The sequence below is a fragment of the Oncorhynchus kisutch genome, linkage group LG11 (assembly GCF_002021735.2).
Source record: "Oncorhynchus kisutch isolate 150728-3 linkage group LG11, Okis_V2, whole genome shotgun sequence".
Classification (NCBI taxonomy): domain Eukaryota; kingdom Metazoa; phylum Chordata; class Actinopteri; order Salmoniformes; family Salmonidae; genus Oncorhynchus; species Oncorhynchus kisutch.
The window spans coordinates 48115954-48140931 of record NC_034184.2 but is presented as its reverse complement, the minus strand read 5'-3'; the positions used below and the strand labels follow the sequence as shown (position 1 = coordinate 48140931).

At 42.1% G+C, this 24978-nt stretch overlaps 3 protein-coding genes across 5 annotated transcripts in view; 2 read left to right on the top strand and 1 right to left on the bottom strand.

Annotated features, from left to right (window-relative positions):
• Nucleotides 1-5322, top strand: part of LOC109899573 (Kv channel-interacting protein 2) — a 90439-nt gene extending 85117 nt beyond the window's left edge. For all 3 annotated transcript variants that reach the window (XM_020494920.2, XM_031835892.1, XM_031835893.1), the window contains exon 8: nt 4803-5322. In XM_020494920.2, coding sequence (XP_020350509.1) covers nt 4803-4850 — 48 coding nt within the window. In that variant the 3' untranslated portion in view covers nt 4851-5322. The remainder of the gene's footprint in view (nt 1-4802) is intronic.
• A 2144-nt stretch (nt 5323-7466) lies between these two features.
• cox15 (cytochrome c oxidase assembly homolog 15 (yeast)) lies at nt 7467-16986 on the bottom strand. Its single transcript, XM_020494921.2, has 9 exons — nt 16794-16986; nt 14151-14332; nt 13779-13901; nt 12981-13167; nt 11737-11904; nt 11571-11652; nt 9576-9730; nt 9252-9365; nt 7467-9128 (listed from the first exon to the last, which is right to left on the bottom strand). The coding sequence occupies exons 1-9, from the start codon at nt 16866-16868 to the stop codon at nt 8997-8999; spliced, it is 1218 nt and encodes a 405-aa protein (XP_020350510.1). The 5' UTR covers nt 16869-16986; the 3' UTR covers nt 7467-8996.
• cutc (cutC copper transporter homolog (E. coli)) lies at nt 16700-22420 on the top strand. The gene is made up of 10 exons (XM_020494923.2): nt 16700-16942; nt 17134-17286; nt 17414-17484; nt 19791-19850; nt 20083-20292; nt 20455-20490; nt 20612-20745; nt 21032-21059; nt 21192-21297; nt 21423-22420. The coding sequence occupies exons 3-10, from the start codon at nt 17415-17417 to the stop codon at nt 21532-21534; spliced, it is 756 nt and encodes a 251-aa protein (XP_020350512.1). The 5' UTR covers nt 16700-16942; nt 17134-17286; nt 17414; the 3' UTR covers nt 21535-22420.
• The last annotated feature ends 2558 nt before the right edge of the window (nt 22421-24978 follow it).

Here is a 24978-nt window from a genome sequence, read left to right as displayed (position 1 = left end):
ATACTACTTCCATTTCAATATTATCGCTTGCACAGTGCTCCTTGGGATGTTTAAAGCTTGGGAAATCTTTTTGTATCCAAATCCGGCTTTAAACTTCTTCACAACAGTATCTCGGACCTGCCTGGTGTGTTCCTTGTTCTTCATGATGCTCTCTGCGCTTTTAACGGACCTCTGAGACTATCACAGTGCAGGTGCATTTATACGGAGACTTGATTACACACAGGCGGATTGTATTTATCATCATTAGTCATTTAGGTCAACATTGGATCATTCAGAGATCCTCACTGAACTTCTGGAGAGTTTGCTGCACTGAAAGTAAAGGGGCTGAATAATTTTGCACGCCCAATTTTTCAGTTTTTGATTTGTTAAAAAAGTTAGAAATATCCAATAAATGTCGTTCCACTTCATGATTGTGTCCCACTTGTTGTTGATTCTTCACAAAAAAATACAGTTTTATATCTTTATGTTTGAAGCCTGAAATGTGGCAAAAGGTCGCAAAGTTCAAGGGGGCCGAATACTTTCGCAAGGCACTGTAAAAGCTCCCTTACACCATTCCAACCCCCCTGGCAAAGCCATGATCCCTCCAAACCATTTCCCAATCTGTAATTATTATTATTTTATTGAACCTTTTTTTTTTAACTAGGCAAGTCAGTTAAGAACAAATTGTTATTTACAATGACAGCCTAGGAATAGTGGGTTAACTGCCTTGTTCAATGGGCTGAACAACAGAATTTTACCTTGTCAGTTCGGGGATTCAATCCACCAACATTTCGGTTACTGGCCCAACGCTCTAACCACTAGGCTACCTGCCATCCCAGGTAAAACACAACTTTTGTAAAGCACAACTTTTTTCCCAATTTACCTTTGCAGAGGATATTCCCTTAAACCGATCAACCAAGAGACTCAAACTATCCACCTCTGCTTGACTTTTTACCTAAATAAATACATCATCAGCATAGGCTGAGAGACGAATAGGAGGAATATCCTCTGAAAGGTGCACCCCTTCAATGCGACTTCTAATGCTATTTAGTAGTGGCTCTATAGCGATGGCATTCAATATTCCGGACAACAAACACCCCTGCCTCATTCCTCTACACACTTTAAAAGGGGCATTCAAACCAATGTTACTTTCAATACACTTTCAATGTCACCATATATCACCCTGATAATGGCAATAAAATTAGAGCCAAAACCAAAAGCCACAAAATGTATTTTCCTGATCAATTGAAATTAGACCAGTATCTAATCCAATAGCCCTAGAGATGTCCCAAAAAATCCTGAATCAGGGATATGTTATCCCCTATCTGCCTGCCGGGAACACAGTAGGACTGGTCCGTGTATATGATTTGCCCCATCACCTCCCTCAGCCTGTTGGACAAAGCCTTGGACAGGATCTTATAATCAGTGCACAATAAGGCCCCCGGCCTCCAGTTCTTCACTTCCCTAGGGTCACCCTTTTATGGCAGTAGGGTGAGGACAGCCCTCCTGCATCTTATCGGTAGTAACCCTCTGGTCAAACTATCGTTAACTACTGCTAGCCAATCCTCTCCCAACACAGCCCAAAAGACTTTAAAAAGTCAACGGGAAGCCCATCAATACCCGGTGCCCTTTCATATTCCATGCCTTTTAATGCAGTGTATTGCTTCTGCAAAGACAATGGTTGCTCTAGTTCGACCTGAGCTTCTGCAGCCACATGTTTTATCCTCTTTGTACTCACACTTGTAGAGCTCAGCATTAGAACTCTACTGCTCTCTTTTATAATTTCACTAGTGCTAGTGAGCTCCTGTCCAACAGCTGATTTGAGGCAATGAATAATTCTTCTTTGTCCATTCTTCGTCAATCTCTAAACCAAAGAAAAATTTGGATGAGGCATCCATTTCAGAGATTCCCTGAAAATGTATTCTCACCAATGCAGGGGGCATTGGCAGACCACAGGGGGTGCTCTGATACCCAGCAGGTCTGCCAATGCGGCTTTTTCCCTCTTGAGTGCCTTGAGTATGGCCTCGATCTCCCGTGGTCTCAACTAACGTTGGGCTTTTATTGATCTGGTGATATTTCTGGTGACATTCATTGTGTACTGATTACATAATTGTTGAATCTGGATTTTCCCTGTATCCCACCACTGTTGAAGGGATACAAAACGGTCATTTTGAGACCTCCACCTCCACCTCTCCCAGAAAAAACTACAACATTTCCTGTAGTGAGCATCACTCAATAAAGTTATATTAAAATGCCAGTATGTGCTTTCAGGTTTTACAGCGTTAATATACACCACCTTAGTTATTAAACACTGATCAGAAAATCCCACTGGGGTTATAACACTTGATTTACAGACCTGAGATTGATGCTCAAAACAATAAAACCTATCTAACCTGGCCAGAGAGATGGTGTTCTCTCTCACATTGGTCCATGTGTACAGTCTCGTGCCTCCATTTTGACTCCGCCAAATATCACATAGTTAATGTGTTACAAAAAGGCCTTTTAAAAAAGTCCTTGAGGCTATATGAGGTTCTTTGTGATTTATATCTAAATCACTGACTGTGCAGTTAAAATCCCCAGCAAGAAATAAATAATCCTCAGTACTACATTTCTCAATGGTATTTGATAATGTCTCTAAAAAAACATACCCTCTCAACTGCCACTATGGGGCATGTACATCAGACACATAGTGATGTTTTCATTTTCATGATGTTTTCATTAAATTTCATTGTAGAAAACGTAGAAAACTTCCCTTTCACTTTATTAAATCATACACTACGGCTCTTTTTTTACGTCTCTTGCCCCATTTACTTTTAAAGAATGAATCTTAACTGCTCATGGCTGGAAAAAAATACAACGTTAAGGCTGCGACTGAACTATTTAATTTCCTTTAGAATTTACTCTCGTGACCACTTTCTTTAGTCTAGCAATTTCTGGGCTTGACAAACCCCCTCGTTTATTTTTTATATCAGAAACTTTGCTGATTCAATAAACAATTCACTTTCAGGAAAAACAAATCTGTTACATTATAACGTTAATCCTGCATATATTTATTCCCTTTTGCCAAATTCAGAAATTGACATACTTTTTCAATCCAATACCTCCCTTCGACTCCCTTTCTCTCGCTATTTTGTTGTGATGCATCAGATGCCTCACTAGATTTATCAATCTCTACCTTCCTCTTAGAATTAGAACCTTCATCACCCCTTAAAGTCTTCCTCTTATTCCTTGGTACTTTGAAAGCTGCTTCATTTTCCATCGTTTCACTCTCCTCTTGAACTCCCATTTAATTCTCCAGCACCCCCTCAGCGACCTCAATCGCAGTCTCACCTACTGAGTCCCCCTCCCCCTTTTCGCTGCTCTACCACAACTGCCCACCTTCTCCCTTCTCCTGAACCCTTAGCCTGTTCATCCCTTCTCAGTGGTGCTTCAGCAGCACCAGCGCTAGAGCTGCTACCAGGCTCTGCACGCTAGTTCTCTTGACAATTACGCACCAAATGTCTCTTCCACAACCAAAACATTTCATTGATTCAGTAGAAGCGTAGAACACATAATCAAACCCATCAATCTTGAAACTAAAACGGTCAATTCAGTTCGTTGGTATCCTTCTTTACAATCATGTGTACTTGTTTCCTATGAGATATATGTTTCAGCAAAGGAGATTTGCATCCAAAAATAAGATTCTTTATTATAGATACAAGTTGTCCATGACGAGAACTCTCGCTCCAACACTTAATCTCTAACAAATGAGGGCACGTTAGAAAGTATAACTCTCAACAATCGTATTGACCTTTTAAATGGAATCTAAGACACATAATCAAACCCATCAATCTTGAAACTAAAACGGTCAATTCAGTTCGTTGGTATCCTTCTTTACAATCATGTGTACTTGTTTCCTATGAGATATATGTTTCAGCAAAGGAGATTTGCATCCAAAAATAAGATTCTTTATTATAGATACAAGTTGTCCATGACGAGAACTCTCGCTCCAACACTTAATCTCTAACAAATGAGGGCACGTTAGAAAGTATAACTCTCAACAATCGTATTGACCTTTTAAATGGAATCTAAGACTATTACTACAGCGCTATTCATCCTTGAGGCTGATTTTATGCTATCATACCCAATGATAGCGCCCACTGCTAAACTACATTCTTCCACCGAACATTTGCATCCAAAAATAAGATTCTTTATTATAGATACAAGTTGTCCATGACGAGAACTCTCGCTCCAACACTTAATCTCTAACAAATGAGGGCACGTTAGAAAGTATAACTCTCAACAATCGTATTGACCTTTTAAATGGAATCTAAGACTATTACTACAGCGCTATTCATCCTTGAGGCTGATTTTATGCTATCATACCCAATGATAGCGCCCACTGCTAAACTACAAGCTTCCACCGAACACCCCATGCCCCCAACAAAGTTTTTCAAACTCTAAACCTCCACGAGTGGCCATTACAACCAGCCTCTCCCACTGGTTGCGCCCTGGAGAGAACCAACCTCAAAAATCCCACCACCCCTATATGTGCTTAGTGATAGTGTGAGACAATATAAAACAACTCAACTACGCAATATAGTGAAAATAATTCCATTATTCGCGCCTGCTTCCGACTCACTCCCAGCATGCACTCCGACGAGAAAGAGAGACTACTCTTGAGGGTCACCTCTACTGTCGTCTGTTTTAGGGAGTCAGACTCCCATGAGAAAGAACAAGAAGCTGAAACAAACAGGGTTTCATTGTGTCTCTGGAAGCTTGCTGTCCTTGCTGTCTCTCTTTAACTAAGATTTCTATCTCTCCTTCTCTCTCACTTTCTTCAGGATGAGAACATCATGCAGTCCATGCAGCTGTTTGACAACGTCATCTAGGAGCCTCTGACATAGAAAAGGGGCTGAAGAACAGGGGAGGTGTGAGTGTGCGCCTGTATTTGTGTGTTTGTGCGCGTGCATGTGTGTGTTGTGGGGGGGCTCTGAGAGGGGATTGGACATTGACCCTCAGCACCCCCCACCCCCCATCCCAAATCCTGACACCTCCTTCTAACTCCTTTCTCTCCGCACCCACTCCAAGCCAAAAGAAGGCCCCTCCTCTTATCCAACCTTTCATCTCGTCCAGAGACACAGAGAAGAGAAGGGCTGGCTCATAGACTCTGACCCACACCCACACCAAGGACCTGTTCAGGAATGTGCAACTTTACAGAATGTTCAGATAGAAATGTGTTGTGCAGAACAGATATGATTGCCAGTCGTTTGTAATAAGGAGTCAATCGTGTCAGCTCTATTTGTCAATCTGCAACGTTCGAGGCGATTTTCCTCATTGAATACACTTGTTTCATTAACCATTTTATTATTTAACACTCCTGTTTCTGAGAAAGCTGCTGTAGCCTGCTGGCTGGACTCAACATAGGATTAAATCCCCCTACTCACTGATCTAAGGTCAGTTTTGCATAGCCCCACCTAATGGTTAAGGTTACGGTCAGGAGTGGTTCAGCTGATCCTAGATCTGTGGATGCCAACTTCTACCAGAGCAGGTTGACTCCTGACACTTCTGACATTAATACAGAGGTAACTAGCGCCACTTAGTGGACAAAAGGAGGAAAGGACACCTGGAAAAGGGACAACAGAACAGAAGGGACTGAGGATCTGAAGGATGAGACTCACTCTTCACGAACAGAAGAGACATAGTTGTTTTCAATAAGGGACTGATTTTAATATCGCATGATGATGTCTTTAATAATAACCTATATATATTTACAGAAATACTACAGCCTGTCTGTTGTCTGTCTGCTGGTCCTAGAGTCACCCACAGGTGCCTCGCTCTGTGTATGTGTGTGTGCGATTGTGCATGCGTGTGTACGTATTTGCGTGCGTGTGAGAGGCTGTACTGGCATTCCCGTCTCCGGTAGGAACCCATTCAGATTTCAACCCCATACGAGACCTCCTTCGTACTAACACTAACTTACCCTCTGGCCTTTATATCTGTTACCTTAGCTGTAGGTGTATGCTGACTGTTGTACCTCTTCCAATAACTCTGTGGTCAAGAACTACTAAACAGTCTGTGGCGCTATATTGACGAACATGCTGGTTGGACCATCTAGGCTCCCGAAGACCCCTTTCTGTATTTACAGGTGACTAACTGATGCAGTGAATTGTGGGAATTGAAGTTCAAAACTGTAACACTGATTATTTTGCATTATACTTATCATACAGTTGAAACTGAAAGCATTTCTGTTTAGATCGACCATGAAAGACCAGCAACATGTCAAGAACAATTTAATCTCCTTCAGAATCCAAATTAAGCCTCGTTACATGTCTACGTGTGTGCGTGGGTAGGTGGGCATGAAGACAGCAGTAATGTTTCCTGCCTTCCCCCCCCCACTGACACCAAAGAGTCAGGCACACCAACTAAAGTATTTAAAGCCACCCTCAGTTATATCAGGGTATAAATAGACACATTTGTGAAATGTGAGAGAGAGAGGGAAGAGAGGAGAAGGAGCGGAAAGGAGAGTAGGAGTGTTTTTGTGTGTACATTGTGAGAGAGTGAAGATTTGTCGATTGAATAGTACAGTTTCCCAATTCTTTGCTAACTTGATGCCGTTTCCTACTGGGTGTTAAAAAAAAGGCTGTTTGAAATGGGGTGGAACGCCTACCTCGTGGTTCTGAATAGAATGCTGATTTTTTGTAAGATAACACTACCTGTATCCATCAACTACTTCCTGTGTCTTTCATTAAATGACATTAATTACTTCACTTTCAACCCCCCAAAAATTATAATATGCCATCAGGTGGGTCAATAAAACGACAACAGTGGCATAAGCAATAATGTCCATATTTTTCCCCCTTTTACCTACTCCTGGGAGTAGATAAAAGTTGCCCCTAAAACCCTGGACCAGACTCCAATTTTTCTAGTCACATACTGATTATGATTAGGATTGAGAAGGATAACTGACCCTAGAACTCTGGTTAAGGCCAACTTCCACCAAGAGTGTATTATTAATCGGTTAACACCCTTGTTGTAATAACCTGCACTTTCTTCCAACACCAATACAGTATTTGTAACTTCTGATTTCTTTACATTTCCATTTTATCCAATTGAACATTTTCACATCTCGTTTTTGGGGAGGCAGGGGAGTGGTTTGGCTCTGATTGCCCCCTTGCAGGTGCCGTAGGGGATTTCCTGAACTGACCACCAGTGAAACCTGTCTATACTCGCATGTACTGTCATAAAGCAAGGATACCTACTAACCCATTGTTACTGACAGTGTCTAATAAGTTGGCTAGCCTCAATTGTTGCATTGCATATTTAAGATGTGTATATTTTGTACAGAGAATAAAAATCACATTGCTATGCATCTTCTTGTGTGAAGGGTTTTTAAGTGATCATTTTGCCTGGCTTTCACTACATAACTACAGCCTATTCCTAAACGGTGTCCATTGAGAAGGAAACAGCTAAGAGTGTGGAGTTATGAAGCTCTGAAAATACTGAGATGGTTTAACATTGCCTTTAAAGACAAGACATCTCTAGTAACAAAACAAACTCAAGATTCCATATGTATTTATCACACACACATACCCAACACAAGTGTCCTAAACCAATATATAATACATTATTTAACATACAAAGATTGCCCTCCAGCCACTGATCCTGGCTCAGATATGCCGGTATACCTCAATCGTTCAGGTAAGGATTGGGGGGTTGGGTAACTGATCCTAGATCTGTGGTACCGCAAGCATTAATATTCACCTCAGTATGAAAATACAGAAAAATCAAGAGGCAGTGCATTGATCAGCAGAAACAGACAGAAGTCAAAGGATGAGAAACAACTGAGTCAAAAGCATTCATGTCCTGTCCTTTTCAGAAGTAAAAGGCACACACACACTTCCTATGTACCCATTAGTATTATGTAATTATTGTATGCAAGCCTTAAATGATCAGTTGACTTTTGCGTTCCAGCCTGAAATCCAAAAATAATAATTCTCACCCATCTACATACAATGCCCCATAATGACAAAATGAAAACAGGTGCTTCAACAAAGTACTGAGTAAAGGGTCTGAATACTTATGTTAATATGATCGTTTTTATATATATATATTTGCAAACATTTCTAAACCGGTTTTTGCATTATGGGGTAGTGTGAAGAGTAATAAAAATAAAAAACATTATCAATTTTAGAATAAGGCTGTAACGTAACAAAATGTGGAAAAGGTGAAGGGGTCTGAATACTTTCCGAATGCACTATAGATGGATGAGTTTTTTTATTTCTTGAAATTCAGGCTGTAAAAACAATGTGGAATAAGTCAAGGTGTATAAATACTTTCTGAAGGCATTCAAATGTGCCAACATAGGATTTCTTTTCAGAATTTTTGCAATATAATTTATGAAAATGTCCGTAATATGTCTGCCACTAACAGTGGAATCAGTGTTTCACAGTATTACTTACCCGCCAGTGTTGTGATCGGCTGTGATATTCACCTATTGATTTCTCCTGCCGGAGTCAAATCTGTTTTCAAACTTGGAAAGCTGTTCTGAATTTGTGGCCGTGTCATCTAGTGTAAATGGCTAATTTCCTGGTTGCTAAAATTCTACACTGCTCAACTCAATTTCAGTTTATTAATAGTCGCTATCTAGTGACATTGAAATGTAATCTGTCGTCAGCTACAGTAATGCCTTTCAGTGAGATTTCTAAACTACAGGCAACTCACCTCCTGGCCCAACCACTGCACTGCTGGGGGAAAATGTAGTGAAATAAGCTTGAACATTCTTGCCATTGCTTCAATCAAAACAACCTTTATATAACTGAATTCTAATGTTATGATATAACTTCAAACCGGTGGAAGGAGCTTGAAGCTTTGCAACATAGAAGTTCCCCGACATAGTATCAAAAGACCCAATCCATTGTTTTATAGAATGATTCTCTCCTCTCTTCCTGGAGCATCTTGTCAATATTGGTTTTTTTTTCCCCCCCTTGGACTGGTTTGTCTCTGGAGGCCTGATTGAGTTATGGCAAAGTGGGCATCTACTTGGCCACCTTCCTGAGCTCTGCGAGGACCCAGATGGCCAATGAGAGCAGGGCGACAGAGCCTGACTGGTGGGTCGCTGCCAGGGGAGTGGGCACGTAAAGAAGCAGGGTACTGATGCCCAGGGCAACCTGAGGATGGAAACACAGGGACAAATTAACACCCATTGTACATACTGATTTTCAAAAGGACTCTCAAAAGCATCAGTGTAAAAGAAAGCATTGGTGTATGACGTATTGTGTGTGTGTGTGTACCTGCGCATAGGCCATAGCTGTAAGGCAGGATATGGCTATCTTAGCTCTCCTAGGTAGCATCATCCTCCTGGAGAACATATAGAGACCTGTGATGGCCGTCAGAGAGGAGATTGCCTGGAGGGAGAGGCAGGGAGTAACAGTTACTGTTTAGTGGTCATCTGTGGCTCAGGTGGTAGAGCACAGCGCATGCAACGCCAGTATTGTAGATTCGATTGCCGCTGGGTCTATCCATACGAAAATGTATGCATGCGCGAGTGCGAAATCAATCACCTACATAAATAACAGAAATCAGATTAATAAAACGAGGCTGTGTGCGTTATGTACCAGAACTCGATGGTCAAACTGAACAGTGGTGGGGTTCTCAAAGAAGTTCTTGAGTGTTGGAGAAAAGGCCAGGAGGTCATCAGGGATCCATCTGTCTCCCATCAGAGGGAACGAGTTATACACCAACCCAGCATCCAGCCCTGCTACAAACGCACCTGTAACACAGACACACACCATCGTCAGTCATGTTAGGGTTATTATGGCTGGGATGATACCAGTATTGTGGCAAGGAAACAAAACTAGGGACTAGACGATACCAGCATGGCGATACGCATTGGTATCGTGGCAAGGAAACAAAAAATTAAGCGTATTTAAAGTCTTTAGGAAAACAGCCCTAATGTTGGAAACATCATTATGTTTACATTTAAATGTTTTGTCATTTAGCAGATGCTCTTATCCAGAGTGACTTACAGAAGCAAGGGAACAACAACAGATTTTTCAACTAGTCGGCTTGATTCGAACCAGCGACCTATGGTTACTGGTTACTGGTTACTGACCCGATGCTAGGCTACCTGCCGCCCTGTTGTCATCCAGAGTCACATTTATTTATTTATTTTTCCTGTGGAAAAAAATATTGCGATACTGGTCTCATCACAGCCTTGACTCTTGCCATATGTTACATTACAGCCTTATTCTAAAATGTATTAGATGCATAAAAATCCTCAGCAATCTACACACAATATCCCATAATGACAAAGCATCTTGTTTCCATTAATCTGCCTTGAGATGTTTCTACATCTTGATTGGAGTCCACCTGTGGTCAATTCAATTGATGGAACATGATTTGGAAAGGCATATTCACCTGTCTATATAAAAGGTCCCACAACTAACAGTGCATGTCAGAGCAAAAACCAAGCCAATGAGGTCAAAGGAATTGTCTGTAGAGCTATGAGACAGTGGTGTCCATCATTCTTAAATGGAAGAAGTTTGGAACCACCAAGACTCTTCCAAGAGCTGGCCGCCAGGCCAAACTGAGCAATCCGGGGAGAAGGTCCTTGGTCAGGAAGGTGACCAAGAACCCGATGGTCACTCTGACAGAGTTCTAGAGGTCCTCTGTGGAGATGAGAGTACCTTCCAGGAGGACAACCATTTCTGCAGCACTCCATAAAATCAGGCCTTTATAGTAAATTGGCCTAACGGAATATTGGCCAAACACTATATTTACAATGACCATGAGAAACAAGATTCTCTGGTCTGACAAAACCAAGATTGAACTCTTTGGTCTGAATGCCAAACGTCACATCTGGAGAAAACCTGGCACCGTCCCTAAGGTGAAGCATGGTGGTGGCAGAATCATGTTGTAGGGATGTTTTTCAGCAGCATGGACTGAGAGACTAGTCAGGATCGAGGCAAAGATGAACGGAGCAAAGTACAGAGAGATCCTTGATGAAAACCTGCTCCAGAGCTCTCAGGACCTCAGACTGGAGTGAAGGTTCACCTTCCAACAGGACAACGACCCTAAGCACACAGCCAAGACAACGCAGGAGTGGCTTTGGGATAAGTCTCTGAATGTCCTTGAGTGGCCCAGCCAGAGCCAGGACTTAAACCTGATCGAATATCTCTGGAGAGACCTCAAAATAGCTGTGCAGCAACACTCCCCATCCAACCTGACAGAGAGGATCTGCAGAGAAGAATGGGAGAAACTCCCCAAATACAGGTGTGCCAGGCTTGTAGCGTCATACCGAAGAAGACTCAAGGCTGTAATCGCTGCCAAAGGTGCTTCAACAAAGTAATGAGTAAAGGGTCTGAATACTTAAATGTAATATTTCCTTTTTTTATGAGCAAAAATGTATAAAATCCAGATTTGCTTTGTCATTATGGGGTATTGTGTGTAGATTGATGAGAATTAAAATAGAAATACATTTTAGAATAAGGCCTAACAAAATGTGGAAAACGTCATGGGGTCTGAATACTTTCTGAAGGCATTGTATATACGCAATCCACATCCAAACCTGCTACAACCGCCACTTTGGCACACACAGCACACACAATTACCTGAGAGTGCGGTGAGGAAGACCAATCCTACAGTGCCCTTAGCAAACCTCCTCAGCTGGTTCAGACGCTTAGTATTAGCCAACTAGGAGTAGAGGGAGGGGACACAGATTCAAAACATGATTAATATGCAAAGTTTGAGCTTTTGCGTGTGTGCGTGTTTCAGTACCTTGTGCGGCTCGACCATCAGTGTGAGTCCGGTCCATAGACTAGCACAGTAGAGCAGCAGAGCTGACCCTAGGTGAGCAGACAAGCGATACTGACTGACTCGGGGGACATCATAGGACTCTGGCTTCTCCTCCAGACCACTCTTCACCATGTACCAGCCCAGGAGGCCCTACAAGAGGGGAATGGAAAGACATGGGGAAACCATTTTAGACAACTTAGACCGTAGAAGCCATGTACAGCTTAGGTTCTCAGACAGTCCCAGAACATATGTGTACTGTATCATCTGGAAGAGGTAAATCCAGACCTGCCAACCTTGAATAAGTTGTATGAGTACCACTTCAGCATCGTGGCTGCTCCCCACAACTGCGCGAGCGACACTCACACTGCTCAAATCATGGGCAAATGCACCTTTTTTTGCCTAATAATGATGTTGGCAGAAGACTGCCTCGGTAGGAATGGTAGGCTATAGAGTTATGGGTACTTGGTAATTGGCTGCTCTTCAGTAGCTAACTAGAAACACATTTAAGTGTACAATCAGGGCTCTCCCTAGGATTTTCAGACAAGGTGGTGCTGATGTAAGCCTAAGGTTGGGTAGGGGGAGGTGGTCAAGCATTAAATTATAGCAAAAGCCTTGCGTTTGGTATTTAATGAAATTAAGGTGGTCTCCATGACACTTTCATAGGTAACATTTAGGGGTAATGATTATTCTAATTAATAGGTGTCTATGTGGATAGTCTGTTGAAAATATAACAGTCTTATTCTTACAGAGAAAATTCAGAATAATTAAATTACTGGATACCATCTTGTAGTCTAGCGTACTGTAGGTTATTTGGAATATGAAGCAACTGAACTAGGTCTATATGAGCTCGTTTCAGAGCTCCTTCATCGCCTTTATTTATTACGTCACTGTCTCCATCCCTGACCTGACCTAATCCATCAAGTTAGGTCTGACTACTAGGCTACCATTCATTCAACATGCCTTGTTGACATTGGTGAACTGACTATTATCACATCATTAGCAGCCTACTGTTGACATACAGCTGTATCAAGAGGACTATATACGTCCCCAACTGTTGAACTATCGTGTGCTCGCTCTCACTTTCTTTTTCTCCCTCTCTATCACTTCATCCTCCAACCCTCCTCCATACCTGGAAGATGACAAAATCTAGAGTCTCAGTGCACATCCCTTCATAACTTTGTTGAACTATAATCAACCCCCCCCCCATCCCATCTTTACTCTCTTACCTGAAAGAACACAAATCCACAGAGTCCCAGTGCACGTCCCTTCATAGATCTGTTGAAGTAGCCTTTCTTCCAGAAGTAGATCGTGGGGAGGACATAGGCCAGCCCTACCAGCCTGCCCCACATCCTGTGGCCCCACTCCATGTAGAAGATGAACTTAAACTCTGGTAGAGTCATGTCATGGTTCATTCTGGAGAAAAACAGAGCGGACAGTGAGAAGAGTAGTCAAAAGTTAAGTAGTTTGCAGCAAGCTTATTTGACAGAAAGGCTTGCCATTTTAGAGCGATTCCCAGGTGAAATTAAAACTAACGCTATGGTTTGAGATAGTTAATTCCGTTAGCATTTTAAGAGGACATTTGGAGGACTTCTTTTTTTAAGGCAGGTATAAATTGAGCATTTTCACACCACTGTCGAGTATCTTAGAAAGGTCAGAAACAGGTTCTTAAAGGGATACGGCAAGATTCTACATTTTCCCACATAACCAGTCAGATGAACTTGTGGATACCATTTGCATGTCTCTGGGTGCAGTATGAAGGAAGTCAGAGGAAGAATGCTAGCGTACCTGTAGACTTCCAGTCATTGCTCTAACACTACTTAGCATTGACTCGCGAAACTACTGCTAACTTCCTTCATATTGCACGCAGAGACAAAAACATTGTATCCACGAGTTCATCAAACACAAAGTAGAAAAACAGGAGAATCTCCCAGTATCCCTTTCAAACATAATTATACATGTTCTGTTGATGTAGACTTTGAGGTAGCCTAACTATCAAGACAGATACATACAGGCCAGGCACTCACATTTTGAACTCTGGGAACTGCCGGTACTTGGCAAACTCAGCCTCCCACTCTGCCCGAGTCTGAGGAGGCTTCATCTCTCTCACCAGGTGCCAGTCTACCATTGAGAGCCCTGACTCCGTCAGCCTGGATGGGGAGAACACACACAAAGAGTATCTCTCAATAAAATACAAAACATAGGAGATGTGATTGCAGTGAGTCGTCTTCACAAACATTACAGCTAACTAGCTAGGTCTTGCAACTCCAAGTAAGGCATTTATCCTGCAGGATCAATAACAAGTAGGCCCATTCTTGAACACTGAAGATCCAACCAATGTGGTTACAGCTACAGTACATAATACATTGTTTCACTTCCATGATGTGTTGCTGCATTACCTTGTGACACCTCCCAACACCACTGCCCCGACCACCAGTCCACTGCAGCCCAACAGCCATCGGCCGAGGATCCGATTGGTGGCCGCGTTGGGAACTGTAGCTGGAGCTGTGTTGGCTCCTGCCTCTGCTGTGATGGAGTGCTGGCTTCTCTTCGCCAGCCATTGCCGCAAATGAGGAGTCCGCTGTTGTTATGGAAGAGAGGGATGTTAGACCTTCAGCTATACACAGTGTACAAAACATTAGGAAATTCCTGCTCTTTCCATGACAGACTGACGAGGTGAAAGCTATGATCCCTTATTGTCACCTGTTAAAATCCACTTAAAAAAATGTAAAAACATTTTTAAATCGGTGTAGCTGAAGGAGAGGAGACAGGTTAAAGTTTGTGTATGTGTGCCATTCAGAGAGTGAATGGCTAAGACAAAAGTTAAGTGCCTTCGAACGGGGTATGGTAGTTGGTGCCAGGCGCACCGGTTTGAGTGTGTCAAGAACTGCAAAACTGCTTGGTTTTTCACACTCAACAGTTGACCATGTGTATCAAGAATGGTCCACCATCCAAAGGACATCCAGCCAACTTGACAACTGTGGGAAGCATTGGTGTCAACATGGGCCTGTGGAAGGCGTTTGACACCTTGTAGAGTCCATGACCTGACAAATTGAGGCTGTTCTGAGGGCAAAAGGGGGTACAACTCAATATTAGGAAGGTGTTCCAAATGTTTTGTACACTCAGTACATACCATGGACAATTGTATGAATGTATACTGCATTTTATTTTTTTACCCCCTTTTTCTCCCCAATTTCGTGATATCAAAATGTGATCTTGTCTCATCCCTGCAAGGTTGAGTCATGCGTCCTCCGAAACATGACCCACCAAGCCGTGCTGCTTCTTAACACCCGCTCGTTTAACCCGGAAGCCAGCCAATGTGTCGGAGGAAACACGGACGACCGAAGTCAGCTTGCAGGCGCCCGGCCCACCACAAGGAGTCGCTAGAGCACGAAGAGCAAAGTAAAGCCCTCCGGCCAAACCCTCCCCTCATTGAGACGACGCTGGGCCAATTGTACGCCGCCCTATGGAACTCCCGGTCACAGCCGGCTGTAACACCCCAGGCTGTAGTGATGCCTCAACACTGCGATGCAGTGCCTTAGACCACTGCACCACTCGGGAGGCCCCTGTTCCTCATACTAAGATGGACCAAGATGTGTTGTTTTTGCACATATTTGTTCATTGGTTTTGCAACAGTCGGTTGGATTGGTCAGTTCATTAATTTTGCAATACGTTGTTGCCATTGATTAAAAGAGCAAGAATTGGATGCACTGTCCAACTTGTTTTGGTAAACAATAGAAGTGAACAAAACAATTATCAGTTGGTTGCATAAATAATAATGACTAAATATTACATGAAATGGACATTAAGTCCAAATGGAAACCCCTTTCTTAATATGTATTGGCCATAATTAAGTTAATAGTGAGGCATGGAAAAATACTGTGGATGTTTGAAATATGAGTAGGTATGATGATTTGAGCTATGCTTCTTCAGCAGTTAAATAAAAACAATTAGCACTTGAATGTTGTAAATACTGGAGTGATGCATGATTGTTAATAAAATTGTTCATAGAATCATTTTTTTTAATACTGTGTCCATGCGTATAGGCAACTAGTACATTGAAATTAAATCGTTTTCAAGTCATTGAAACAACGACCTGAAAATTGTGTCCTTTTAACTTTCACTGTCAACCAAAACTGAGCGTAGATTGAACGTCACGCAGTTGTCTTTACAACATTTTTTTCTAGGTGGGATGCCTCTACTGCCATTCATTCCAATTAGACTGGTTTTGGATTTCTCCCTGACCGAGATGGCTACCATTTTCACCCCATTATGGAACTTTGAGGGTTTATGACATAACCCATCTAGTGTTTAATAGGATCTCTATAGGATGCGGTAAGTGAAAATTCCTTACGTAGGAAGGCTGGGGGCAATTTCATGAGTTACGACATAGAATCCGTTGCGTGATTAGTTTAGCCTGCAGATTCATACTACAGCTATGTTTGTATTGGTAGTGGTATGAGTTGGATTATGCCGGTCATTGTTTAACTAGCTACATGTCTAAACAAAAGACTCGACTTCACCAGATGATTACATGGCCCATCAAGTTAGCCAGGTGTGTCTGGGGGTGATTACAGCCATCTACTGTATTTCATGAACATGTGTACATGTCTAGACAATGGTGACCCATCCACTTAGCTAAGTGTTGGTGGTTATAGCATTTACTACATATGAAGGAAGTTTAGATACACTGAGTATATATGTATTTGGCTAAGGTGTTTCACAATTCCTGACATTACATCCCAGTAAATATTCCCTGTTTTAGGTCCGTTTGGATCACCACTTTATTTTAAGAATCTCAAATGTCAGAAAAATAGTAGCGTTCAAGACAACTGGGAACTCCGTGGAAAAACCAGGTCCGACTGGGAACAATAGTTTTGAACGGTCATTCAACCACTGACGTCATGTTTTGACCTTTTTTTCCCCGAGTTCCAAGTTGCCTTGAAAACAGCAAGACATGAAAACCACTTTCCGACATGATGCAGGTTAGTCAGTCATGATAACGTTAGCAGCTTGCTAGCTAGCCCATTTCCTCCACTTACATTGCTCTGCTGAAATCCTCTCCCAGCATTTCGACCGCCACACGACACCAACGTCCGTAACGAAGGGAGCAGCATCCTTATTTAAAATGGTCCTCTCACGCAACAGCGGTAGGAAGACGGGGCATCGATAAAAAAAAAGTTACACAACCGTAAGTGTTTCCTAACAGAGACATGCAATTCAACTCTGACCTCTGACGTCACATCGAGGCTATACAAATACAATTTTACAGTTGTACTTTTTAAAACATTTTTAATTTCACAAACATACATGTATAAATTGATACTTGTGGATTAAAAACCCATATTCAATCAACTCTTTCTATGATTGACGTTTCACCAGGACGATTAATCGATCACAGATAGGGCAAAATAGATGAGCGCGACCGATGGCCGAATGAAGGGTTGGTTCTTGACAACAAGTGAAGGCTGAAACGGTGGAGAGTTGACGCGCACACAGAACAAGGAGCTAGTAATACAAATATTTGGCTGACGGGTAGGTGAACACGGAAGTCGAAACTTGAAATAGCCTAAAAGTTTGGTATTTGTCGACATTGATTTTGAGTAACGTTACACCAGTCTGACATTTCATGGAAACAATATTTCTCTCCGTGTGTGCGTAGGATGGCAGAGGGCTTTTTGATGGAGGTGTGTGTGGACAGTGTGGAGTCTGCCATCAACGCCGAGAGGGGAGGTAGGCTATGCTGCTGTAATACTATAGTGTAAACTAACCTCCCCTAAGTGAAGTTGACTTTAGACAAGGACTCTGCCATACTGTTCCTGGAGAGCTACCCTCCTGTAGGTTTTCAATCCAATCCCAGCTGTAACTAACCTGATTCAGTTTATCAACCAGCTAATTATTAGAATCAGGTGCATTAGATTAGGGTTGGCTGTGTGCTTGCCGAAGAGGAGTAGACTTGTGACGCTGAAAACCGTTTAAATGTTCTTTACCTCATCAAAAACATAAAGTTGGCCCTTGTTTGAGTGTGAGAAAGGTCTTGACAACACGCTTGGGTTGGAAATGGCAGCCAGTACTGTGGACGAAATGGAGGAAAGGTTGGAGAAGCAACAGCTGTGCTGGAATGTGAACAATATGGGTGTCAGTTCTGATGATTGGAGCGGGAGGATGAGGGTCAAGGAAGAAGAGATATCATAAAGAAGGCCAAGGTAGGAAGCAAGAGTAATAATGTGTTGGAGTGGAAAGTGGTGCTGGTGTTTGGTGAGACCACAGGGCCTCATTTACACCATATCTGACTAACCAATGTTGTAGAGAGAGGTGAAGTCAAACTAGCCCGGTTCGTTGGAAAAGATAGATTGCTAATATTTTGTGGTAGTCCGGCTCAGCAAGGGAAGATCGTGCCAATAAAAAAAAGAGAAGATTTAAAAAGCCATGTCCCTGGTGCTTATGCTAGGTTGAGGGAGTGATCACTGGGGTTCCAATATCTATGTCCATAGATTATATTAATGTGAAGGGAGGCAGTGATTGAGGCCAAAAGGTTGATCAGTAGGAAAGCAGGTCAAAGATGTGAAAGCGTATCAGTGCTGCTGAGGTTTGAGTTTTTTCCTGGACAAGTACGGATAGGATTCCTTAGTTTTAATGTCAGAGAATTTGTCACCATTCCCATTGCAGTGTTTTAAATGTCAAAGAATGGGACATGTAGCTGATCTGTGTAAAGGAAAGAAAATATGTGCCAAGTGTGGGACCAATGTGAATGTGGGACCAATGTGAAGGTTAAGTGTTGTAATTGTGGAGGGGAACATAGTGCAGTATTCGGTGGATACCAGGTGCAGAGAGGTTGAGATATCATCAGTCATGATGTATCATATGCAGAGACAAAGACAGATTGGTGGAACTACAGTGCGGACTGATGGAGCTTCCATGGCTGCTCCTGTACTAAGTGTACCTACTGTCGGGGCTGGTGCTTCTGCTGGTCCTGGCATTGTTTGCAATTATGAATGTGCTTTGATAGTGACTAAAGTTAACTTCATAGCTTTCATTGGTAAGGTTGTCAACACGACTCGGGTTGTGGAAAGCAGAAATGCCAGGTTAAAGGTTATAGTGGCACTCGCTGTCATTGAGGGTACCTGTTTATTTTTGTAAAAATTTTTAAATTTTTTTTTTGTTAACAACAAATCAATACATAAAGCACATGAGGGAACACAAGCATACATAGATTACAAACAATGGACAATCGAGCTAGGGGGTACAATATCACATTACAATTACACAAGGACCTTAAGGGACATGCATATACTTACAATTCTAACAGCTTTTTTGTTAGTAGAGCATTTAACCGTCTTAAAATACAGTTCAATTTCTTTTTGTAGGGTACGAAAATATAGTTTTCTGTGATTGAGGGTACTTGTAGGAGTACAACTTCCATTAGCATTACGTCACTACATGCCGCACCCACTAGCATTACGTCATTACATGCACACTAGCTAATATACGCTAGTACTAGCTAGTGTGCATGTAATGCTTCTAGTGATGTAATGCTAGTGGGTGCGGCATGTATTGATGTAATGCTAATAGCTAGCTAGCTAGGTAGTGTGTACTTGCTAGCGTGTGCTACCTAGCTTGTGCTAGCTAGAATGTACAACGCTAGCTAGCTAGCACACATGTCTGAAGCCAGACCCTATTGAACCCAGCTCTCGCGTGGCTTAACTTGGTGGGCGAGGTATGTAGTTGATCATCACTACACACCGTGGGTCGTCATTGTAACCAAGAATTTGTGCTTAACTGACTTGCCTAGTTTAGACCCTACACCAATCTGCTCCCGAGTGACAGTGGTCTAAGACACTGCATTTCAGTGCAAGAGGCGTCACTGCAGTACCTGGTTCGAATCCAGGCTGCATCACATGATTGTGAGTCCCATAGGGCGGCGCACAATTGGCCCAGCGTTGTCCGGAGTAGGCCGTCATTGTAAATAAGAATTTGTTCTTAACTGACTTTCTTAGTTAAATCAAAATAAATACTTGGTGTATGTCTGTAACCCGCAGGTGCTGGTCGGCTGGAGCTGTGTTCTAGTCTGCTAGAAGGAGGAATCACGCCCAGTATAGGTGAGGGTGAGACCCACAGCCTGTATATGGGTAAACCCATACAGATCTCAATTCATGTTTATGGGTGTCTGTCAACGGATGGCATATAAGATTGTGTTCATGTAGCGCTTTTCACTGTCTCAAAGTGCTTTATGTTGTATGAAGGTAGTGTTTTCACATGGTAATGAAAAGGCACATTTGTCTTCACTTTTGTGTTGTAACCTCTTTCTCTCCACCACTTGGTTTGGCCCAGGTCTGCTGCAGGTGGTGAAGCAGTATGTGCGAATCCCGGTCTATACCATGATCCGTCCACGCGGGGGGGATTTCCTGTACTCGGACCGTGAGGTGGAGGTGATGAAAAAGGACATTGAGCTGGTGAGGAGTCATGGGGCAGATGGACTGGTGCTGGGAGCTCTGACTGAGGATGGGAGAGTAGACGCTGAACTCTGTATGGAATTGCTAGGTAGGAGTGTGCGTGAATTCATGCAATTTAAGTGGGCACAGAGTCTTGGCCCTGCCATCTGAGATTCCTGGGATCCTTAAGCGAGGGTTTGAAAATCGACAAACTGTCAGTGATGCGGATTATAATTTAATCCAATTTATTCCTTTATTCCCTCTCCACCAGCTGTTTCTCGTCCTCTACCTGTTACTTTTCACAGAGGTAAAACAGCTTCCTATGGTTTCATGACTGTTTGGTCTGGTCTTGGTGACATTTATGTTAAGACAGACTGACACATGAAAGAAATTGACCCCAACCCTGACCTTTTATTGCTGTGTTTTAGCCTTTGACATGGTGCACGACCCCATGGTTACCTTGGAGACGCTGGTGTCTTTGGGGTTTGAGCGTGTTCTGACCAGCGGATGTGACTGTTCAGCTCTGGAGGGACTGCCTCTCATCAAACGCCTGGTGGAACAGGTGAGTCTGGAACAATAGGCAGGGATCCAATCCTAAAACTTACTCCTCCTACCCAGTTCCAAAACAACCCCAAACCACCATACACACAGGGTGCACCTCAATAGTCTGAAGAGACTTTCTCGCCTAATGTCCTCCCATTCACCTTTGAAGAAATAGGTTTCAAAACTAATTTCACACCTTATTCATCCAACCTATCATGTCAGCTGTCTTGCCCCTCTGTTCCCTTACATGTTTTCTGATCTGTCCTTTGCTACTTTTTCACCAATCCTGTCTTTTCATCCAACAGGCAAAAGGGAGAATAACCATTATGCCTGGTAAGTTCCCTACATTTGTTTAAGTCAAGTGAATTCCCCTTTTCAGCTGATTATCACTGGATACTGCATACAAGTCTGCAGTAACAATGTACCTAATGTTCTTATCTTTTTTAATGTGTGTGTCTGTTCTAGGAGGGGGTATTACAGAGCGGAATCTCCAGAGGATTCTAGAAAGTTCTGGGGTTCTGGAGTTCCATTGTTCTGCTCGCTCCAGTAAGGACTCTGCCATGAAGTTCAGGCAAGTCCTTGCCATAAAGCAAGCCCGTTTACCCATAAAGCACTTGTGACAATGCTTTTAGTTAAAAGCGCTACATAAATTAAATTAGTACTTAATTTATTAGTTCTGTCTGCTCTCCCCTGCAGAAACTCCTGTGTGAACATGGGTGCCTCGCTGACAGCTCCCGAGTATGGCCTGAAGGTGGCAGACATGAGCAAAGTCCGCTCTCTGAACGCTATAGCCAAGAACACCCTGTAGTGATGACAAGCACATACACACCTGAACTCCCTGTATGGCTGCTGGACAGCTGTCCTCAGCCCCTTTGGACAGCTGTCCTCAGCCCCTTTGGGTAGCAGGTCCTCCTGCTCCTATTGAGCCTGACCCCAAAATAGTGTACTATATAAGGAATAGTTCAGAGGCTCTCTTACACTGTTCCTGGAGAGCTACCATCCTGTAGGTCTTCCCTCCAACCCTAATCTAGCTCACCTGATGCTAATAATGAGCTGGTTTATAAGCTGAATCAGGTAAATTACAACTGGGGTTCGGTTGAAAAACTACAGGAGGGTAGCTGTCCAGGAACAGGGTTGGAGTACCCTGGAATACGGTGTAAATTGGAAGCCAATCAATGGATTTTTGTAGTAATTTCTAAAAGTGAGGTCATGTTTACACAATGACTAAATAAAAAGGTATATAGGCAATCATCAAATCCCTTAGGCATTGTAAGATGTGAGGTTTCATAAAGCTTTGTATTCACAATAGTTGATTAGGCATTGAATTACACAATCGCAGAATCCTGTTTCCTGGAGGTTCAGCTTGATGTCATTACTTGATTATTATGTGGAGAGTTCCCCTCCATACAATGAAAAGTGATTTGAATATTGGGGAAAGCGCAATATAAATCCAATTATTATTAGAGTTATTGATAGAAAAGAGAGACCTGCACACTGTTAATGTGTTTTTATTATAAATTCATGTTTAAAATGTTCTTGGGGAGCGTCAAAATTTACACAATTGTCACCTGGAGGAAAATGGGGGAGGGTCATGCTTTTCAGATTGAAATCAGGGAGTATTTTTAAATTTTGTAAAAATATAGTCCAGGGGAGGGTCATGTCATTTGTAATCGATTAAATGTAATATTGCTCAATGTTTGGGAATTAGTTGCTTATTATATCTCGACGTGTGCCCGACGCTGCCCCTCATTCCTGATTCCAGTGTTGTAGTACTGGAGTCCGGTCTAGAGACCACGTTTTGAGCGTCTGGGTCTTGTCTCGATATCGGATACATTTGTAATTTTTACCAGAGACTTTATTTTACTTTTTTACATTTTATTTCACCTTTATTTAACCAGGTAGGCCAGTTGAGAACAAGTTCTCATTTACAACTGCGACCTGGCCAAGATAAAGCAAAGCAGTGTGACCCAAACAACAACAGTTACACATGGGATAAACAAACGTACAGTTAATAAAACAATAAAAAAATCTGTAAACAGTGTGTGCAAATGAAGTAAGGCAATAAATAGGCCAATAGTGGCAAAGTAATTACAATTTAGCAATTTACACTGGAGTGATATGTGCAGATGAGGATGTGGAAGTAGAAACACTGGTGTGCAAAATAGCAGAAAAACATATGGGGAGGAGGTAGGTAGTTGGTTAGATGGGCTGTGTACAGCTGCAGCGATCGGTAAGCTGCTTAAATTTAGTGAGGGAGATATGTCTCCAACATACCGATTATGATTTTAATGCCGATTTTTGGGGGACCAAAAAAAGTTGATACTGATTAATCGGCCAATTTTTAAAAGTATTTATTTGTAATAATGACAATTACAACAATACTGAATGAACACTTATTTTAACTTAATATAATAATTCAAAATCAATTTAGCCTCAAATAAATAATGAAACGTGTTCAATTGGGTTTAAATAATGCAAAAACAAAGTGTTGGAGAAGTAAAAGTGCAATATGTGCCATGTAAGAAAGCTAACGTTTAAGTTCCTTTGTCAGAACATGAGAATGAACATATGAAAGCTGGTGGTTCCTTTTAATGAGTCTTTAATATTCCCAGGTAAGAAGTTTCAGGTTGTAGTTATTATAGGAATTATAGGACTATTTCTCTCGCTACCATTTGTATTTCATTAACCTTTGACTATTGGATGTTCTTATAGCCACTTTAGTATTGCCAGTGTAACAGTGTAGCTTCTGTCCCTCTCCTCGCTCCTACCTGGGCTCGAACCAGGAACACAATGACAGCCACCCTCGAAGCAGCGTTACCCATGCAGAGCAAGGGGAACGACCACTCCAAGTCTCAGAGTGAGTGACGTTTGAAATGCTATTAGCGCGCACCCAGCTAACTAGCTAGCCATTTCACATCGGTTACACCAGCCTAATCTCGGGAGTTGATAGGCTTGAAGTCATAAACAGCTGCTGGCAAACGCACGAAAGTGCTGTTTGAATGAATGCTTACGAGCCTGCTGGTGCCTACCATCGCTCAGTCAGACTGCTCTATCAAATCATAGACTTAGTTATAACATGATAACACACAGAAATGGGGCGGCAGGGTAGCCTAGTGGTTAGAGCGTTGGACTAGTAACCGGAAGGTTGCAAGCTCAAACCCCCGAGCTGACAAGGTACAAATCTGTCGTTCTGCCCCTGAACAGGCAGTTAACCCACTGTTCTTAGGCCGTCATTGAAAATAACAATTTGTTCTTAACTGACTTGCCTAGTTAAATAAAGGTAAAAGAAAAAATGTATAAATACGAGCCTTTAGGTCATTAATATGGTCGAATCCGGAAACTATCATCTCGAAAACAAGATGTTTATTTTTTCAGTGAAATATCTAACGGGTGGCATCCATAAGTCTAAATATTCCTGTTACATTGCACAACCTTCAATGCTGGCAAATTAGGCGGCCCAAACTGTTGCATATACACTGACTCTGCGTGCAATGAACGCAAGAGAAGTGACAATTTCACCTGGTTAATATTGCCTGCTAACCTGGATTTCTTTTAGCTAAATATGCAGGTTTAAAAATATATACTTTAAGAAAGGCATTGATGTTTATGGTTTATTGTACACATTGGAGCAACGATACGCACCGCATCACAGCAGGACACGCTAGATAAACTAGTAATATCATCAACCATGTGTAATTAACTAGTGATTTATGATTGATTGTTTTTTATAAGATAAGTTTAATGCTAGTTAACAACTTACCGTGGCTTACTGCATTCGCGTAACAGGCAGTCTCCTTGTGGAGTGCAATGAGAGGCAGGTGGTTAGAGCGTTGGACTAGTTAACTGTAAGTTTGCAAGATTGAATCCCCCGAGCTGACAAGGGAAACATCTGTCGTTCTGCTCCTGAACGAGGCAGTTAACCCACCGTTCCTAGGCCGTCATTGAAAATAAGAATGTGTTCTTAACTGACTTGCCTAGTTAAATAAAGGTGTAACATTTTTTTAAATAAATTGGCCAAATCTGTGTTCAAAAATACCGATTTCCGATTGTTATGAAACTTGAAATCGGCCCTAATTTAATCGTCCATTCCGATTAATCGGTCGACCTCAATACTAAGCCTACCTGATACTATACGGTGTTTAAAAAAAAATGTATTTCACAAATTCATTGATCAGATACTTAATTTGTTCTGTTGCGCTAAATGTTTATAGTTGATAGACAACTTTAGCACTGTTCCAAACTTAGACTATCC

Coding starts and splice junctions, on each gene's coding strand:
- cox15 (XM_020494921.2), bottom strand. CDS start 16,868: ATGCTGCTCCCTTCGTTACGGACGTTGGTGTCGTGTGGCGGTCGAAAT. Junction 13,168..13,778: donor CAGTTCCCAGAGTTCAAAAT/GTGAGTGCCTGG, acceptor GTTTTTCTCCAG/AATGAACCATGACATGACTC. Junction 11,653..11,736: donor TGATGGTCGAGCCGCACAAG/GTACTGAAACAC, acceptor CTCTACTCCTAG/TTGGCTAATACTAAGCGTCT.
- cutc (XM_020494923.2), top strand. CDS start 17,415: ATGGCAGAGGGCTTTTTGATGGAGGTGTGTGTGGACAGTGTGGAGTCT. Junction 20,746..21,031: donor TCAAACGCCTGGTGGAACAG/GTGAGTCTGGAA, acceptor TTCATCCAACAG/GCAAAAGGGAGAATAACCAT. Junction 21,060..21,191: donor GAGAATAACCATTATGCCTG/GTAAGTTCCCTA, acceptor TGTCTGTTCTAG/GAGGGGGTATTACAGAGCGG.